Source organism: Macadamia integrifolia, chromosome 14, assembly GCF_013358625.1.
Source record: "Macadamia integrifolia cultivar HAES 741 chromosome 14, SCU_Mint_v3, whole genome shotgun sequence".
NCBI lineage: Eukaryota > Viridiplantae > Streptophyta > Magnoliopsida > Proteales > Proteaceae > Macadamia > Macadamia integrifolia.
The window spans coordinates 1305354-1310974 of NC_056570.1; the positions used below are offsets into that span (position 1 = coordinate 1305354).

Genomic DNA, 5621 nt, shown 5'->3' on the forward strand with positions numbered 1-5621 from the left:
CCCCCCCCCCCCTTTTTTCTAAATTCTATGAAGGGGGAGCAAGTACTATATATAATTGATGGCATAGCAGGGCATAGCACGAGAATCTGAAATTAAACAGGAAAATACCAATTCCAAAATTCTAGATAAACAGCTTCCTAGCTAACATATAGGATAGGTAATGTAGAACTAGGCTTGGCAAGACCAATCTAATCCCAAATTGCAGAATACTTATCAAAGAACAAACAATATCCAAAGTAGAACAGAAACACAAAGCAATTCAGGATTAAAAAGAAAAACTAAGTCTATAACAGCCAACCGACTACAGAACTGTTAAGAATCTGTGAACAGCACTAACAATAGATGATAGGGCCTTAACAGGGACTGCAAGAGGCCTAAATCCAGCTGATAATATGATCCAACAGCCAAAGAAACCAACAGCAATCAAGGCAGGTCTATCGATTTCAAATCTGGGCAGAATAGATCAATAGAAGACAAAATTGGGGAGATTTCCAATATCTCCCAATTGGCTGGTCAAAATTGGACCAAGTATGGATTGAAGGTAGTACTACGTGGGAGGGAGGTTCAACCCAATTTTCAGCCACAGAGGATGGCTGAAAGTGTTTCAGGCAGCAGGGGATCAAATAGGAAGCTAAGAAGATTTCCTGGGCAGAACTGTGGAAGAAGATGAAATCAACTACCTGTAGATGGTTGCAGCAGCAGTAGATTCTTGACTAATTGAGAGGGGAAGAAGATAAGCAAAGGAAGAGAAACTCTCGGGCTTCCCACCATATAGAGTCAACTGGATCAAACACCAGTTCCATCAGCCTTGATCAAACACAAGACAAAATAGAAATGAAACCTTAATTTAATCTCCTATTACAATACTTACTAAAAACTAAAATTAGGAACTAAATGAAATAGAAACTAGCTGAAAAGGGAAACTAACTATTTGACTCAATTAATAACTTAACTCCTAAGAAATAACAAAGACTAACAACTTAAATTGAACCCAACTAAAAATGAAACAAACTAGTTAATCCAGTCTGCAACCTTAAAGCTCCTAGTTTAGGCCCGTAAAAGTGGCCCATTACACTCCAAACCACATGGACTGAATGCTCCAACACATATACAACCCAACCCTAGACTTATTCCTAATAAAACAAGCCTAGTTTGGTGAAGAATCGGCACCTCAATAGGATCCTCTAAAGTCCAAAAATCTAAGATATGGCGGAAGTGAGAAATTTCAAACTCACAGTTGAAACAGGGTAATAATTTTCATGTTTCCCTTTCTAAACTCTACGAAGGGGAAGCAAATACTATATACAATTGATGGTTTAGAAGGACATACCAAGAAAGTCTTAAGCTAAACAGAAAAATACTGATTCTATAATTCTAGATAAACAGCTTCTAGCTAACAAATAGGATAGGATCCTCCAAAGTCCAATAACCTAAGATATGGCGGAAGTGAGAAATCTCAAACTCACAATTAAAAACGGGCTTTTCACTTTTATTTTTCCCTTCCTAAACTCTACTAAGGGGGAGCAAGTACTATTTGCAATTGAGTGGGGAATAGGAAGAGGATCTTAAAATTAAATAGAAAAATAGCAATTCCAAAATTCTAGATAAACGGATTCCAAGCTAACAAATAGGATAGGATCCTCCAAATTCCAAAAACCCAAGATATGGTAGAAGTGAGAAATTTCAAACTCACAGCTCAAACGAGCTTAGGCATATCAAGAGAATCTTAAACTAAACAGGAAAATACTAATTCCAAAATTCTAGATAAACAGCTTCCTAGCTAACAAATCCTATGAAGAGGGAGCAAGTACTATCTAAAATTGATGGTATATCGGGGCATACCAAAAGAATCTTAAACTAAACAGGAAAATACTAATTCCAGAATTCTAGAAAAACAGCTCCCTAGCTAACAAATAGGATAGAATCCTCCAAAGTCCAAAAATTTAAGAGATGAATTCAAACGAGCAAGTACTCAAACTAAACAGGAAAAAAAAAATACACAATAAATACAGCGAATTCCAGATAAATTCTAAAGATTTCAGATCAGATAACGACTCAGATGAACTAGACAGACTTACATGGAAGAAGTCCAGAAGAATCGGTATTGCAAGCAGTTGGATTCTCGTCAACATCGGAGAATTGCCACAAAGGTGAATAGTTCTGATCGGAAGATGATAACAAAAGAAGGGGATTATGAGACGATGAAGCCAATACAAACGGTGACGCCGGGTTATTCAAGAAAGGATTCTGGAACTGGTTCTGTTCCATCAACCATGAAGTATCGATCTCCAGATCGAGATCGAAATCCATGATGTAATCTCTCTGTGTAGATCTTGGAAAGAAGTTGATGTTTACTTCTTCTTCTTCTTCTGGTTTCGACATTTTTTTCTTCTTCTTCTTCTTCTTCTTCTTCTTCTTCTTCCATGGAATCCCACCATCACTAGTTGTAGTGGACTCTTTGCTAACCAATCACCAATAGGCCCTACCTAGATTATGACTTTTTTTTATTTTTTTAATTAAAAATCTTTGTTCTTATTAAGCCTTCAAATCAACGAAAGTGAATGATGATCCAATGCATCACGTGCTATGATATCATAGGTGGGGTCAGACACATCATCATTTGATGGTAAAAAAAGTCTACGTTAAAGTTAATGATCCAACGGATTAGATGTTATCAGAGGTCAAATCGGATGATTTTAAGTGTCACGATCGAAGAGGTAGGTAGGGTTAGGCTTTTGGTGTGGGGCCTGTGCTCCACTATGATCGTCAGTTTCTGTTGATTCCATGTATCTACCGAATCTAAGGGGGGCGGCGTATCAAATTGTAGAGGGTTTGCAATTTCTGATATGGGAATTTCTTTGTTGGATAAGCTTTTCATGGTAGCCACAAGTTTTTTGTTTTTTGTTTTTTTTTTTAACCCTACAGAGCCAAGATAAAATTACAAGATTATATACGGAAAAAATGGATTTGGTTTAAGGGATTATTCACCTCATCTTTACTTTAATAAGATTATTACCTAGTCATCTACTAATGTGGGGACCAATGAGAGTGTGCGCTCACATGTATGAGCATCAAGGAAGAAGTTTTGTGATTTTATAAGGGGTGGGTAAGTAATTTTGCACCTTCCTATGTCTAGGTAAGGGAGTTAAACAGTTTAGTTTCGATGTAGAATATAAGATTTCCTAGGTAAAACCAAAACCAAATCATTTAATGAATAGTTTCATATTAAAATCGAAACCGTTTTTAAAAACAGTTTTGATTTAAACGGTTTTAAATGGTTTTTTTATGTTTTCTAATTTTTTATCTAAACAACTTTTTTTACCTTTAAAATTTTTAGTGAAATGGATAAAAATTGTAATATTGAATTGAATTTTATTTTTATATACTTTTTTTAATAGTTGTTTAATGTAAACTGATTTTTTTTTTATTGAAATGTATTTAAACTTAACATTGAATGAATTGAACTTATTATGTATATGTTAATCGGCTTAATAGTTTATTTAAACGGTTTAAACTTTAAAACTAAAATTGAATCATGGTTTCAATTTTAAAACCAAAACCGAACTATTTAATAAATGATTTTACAGTTTTGATGTAAATAATTCGATTCAATTTTGATAAACGGTTTTGATTTCAAATTCACATCCTTAAGATTACCTGAGGATGACTCATTTATCTGATTTGACACAAAATTGTAATGAAACTATCTAACAACATGGACGAGCTTCTCCACAGATAATTAGAGTCAAGCGCAACATCATTGTTGGAGATAGAAGCAGATCAAGAGGGTGGATACCCATTTTTGTTTTGGGTAATTATGTTAAAAAGAGTGTGAGTAGTTTGGTAAATAAAAACTCATTTTTATATAGAATGTTATAATTTTTCATAAATTTAATATGCAAAGTCTTGCATAAAAAAAAAATGCAAAGTCAACATATCCTCTCATAGAGAAATATAATTCCATGTATTCTATGCTTGCCAATTTCCACTCCTTAGCTTTAGCATCTTCATAACAGGAAGCTTTGAGCTTCTCCTGCCTTAATTTTTAATAAATTTCTTCTTAACAAAAAGAAAAATGTATGTCCATGCATATACTCCCATGCTTATGTGGTAACATTTTATGTTGCCACATAGACCATAGGTATATCTATCTTAGGGTTTAAAACCCAGAGACTTCGGATTCATATCTATTTTTAAATGTTAGAATCGAATCAGTCAAATCAAATTGAAATTGGCCATTTTTTTTTATCTCAATTTCAGCTGATTCTAGGGGTTTTAAGACTGGATCGTAAGGTTTTATATCTAAAGGGTCAATTCTAGGGTTTTAGGACCAATTTTGTCAAATTCTAACCGAGTCCATCAAAATAATAATCAATAGGTAGTGTCCGATTCAACCCTTGAATTTGAGTATAGAATCCTTGATTAGAATCAATCCCAATCAATCACAATCAATGAGTAACAAGTCAGGGTTGGCCCAAAAAAAATATAAAATCACTAATTTCCATATAAGGATCAACCTAGCCGAAAAGCTAGAATCAGGGCCCGTTTGATAACATTTCAAGAAACGCGTTTCTGCTATTTTTGTGTCCAGAAATGAAACAAAAAGTATTTGATAAAACTTTTTCGTTTAATTTATTTTCAGAAATAGATTGAAATTTTTATCTATTTATGGTTTAAGAAACAACCCAGGCGAAACCATTTATAGAAACAACTCGTGGCCATACTTTCGCTGGTTACTATCGACTTCTAAAAACATGACTTATTAAACACCTTCAATTCCGTTTCTATTTCTATAAACAAAAATTTATGTTTCTGTCATTTCTGTTTCTGACATAAACATTATCAAATGGACCCCAAGATTATCCTCAATCTGCTGATCTAGCCAATCAAATACCTATTTTTAAAACATTCATCCATCCACAAAATTTCAACTCCATTGGAGTTGCCATGTTACAAATAAATTTGGATCAAACAAATATGCTTCTCTAGATCTTTCTCCCAAACCATTAACATGGGGGTGTTTCCCATGGCTAAATTCCACTTCACTTTTAAATTTCAAAATCCCAAATTAATTATTGTAACGGGATGGTACAAGATAGCACCAACCCATGTTATTCCTTATTGGCTGACCTTGATTCCCCCACTAGCTCCCCCCCACCTTTCTTTTTTTCTCCTTGCCTAAGTCATAAGCATATTTCTATCCAAAAAATAAGTTATAAGCATATTCAATTGTAAAAGAAAATATAAGCTTATCCAAATTTTATTATTTTATTATTATTATTAGTTTGTCTTTTAGTGATTATTATCATTCTGTTATTGATAAAAAATGATGGAGTTTTTCTCCACCTACCAACCCTTTTTTGGCGGTTATATGAGTGTTTAAGAAATAGGAATTTACATTCTCTACGGTCGTTGTCTCGGTACAAAAAGCATTCAATGGTTGGGAGTATCCAGGCTTACACACCAAGGGGCTTTTAGCCACCAGATGTTCACTGCACTGGTGTGGTGGCTGCAAAGGATGTGGAGGTAAGAAATAATGAAAGGCATTTCAAACCTTTGTTTTGTAGGGATAAAGTAATTATGACGGGTCTCTGGGCAAAAGGGTTTACCACAGGAAAACT

At 34.2% G+C, this 5621-nt stretch overlaps 1 protein-coding gene across 1 annotated transcript in view; it reads right to left on the reverse strand.

Annotated features, from left to right (window-relative positions):
* The window catches only part of LOC122061635 (protein NLP6-like), an 11089-nt gene extending 8654 nt beyond the window's left edge, over window positions 1-2435 (reverse strand). The window contains exon 1 of the mRNA XM_042625037.1: window positions 2079-2435. Within this exon, the coding sequence (XP_042480971.1) occupies window positions 2079-2382 (304 nt within the window). The 5' untranslated portion in view covers window positions 2383-2435. The remainder of the gene's footprint in view (window positions 1-2078) is intronic.
* Window positions 2436-5621: the final 3186 nt, after the last annotated feature.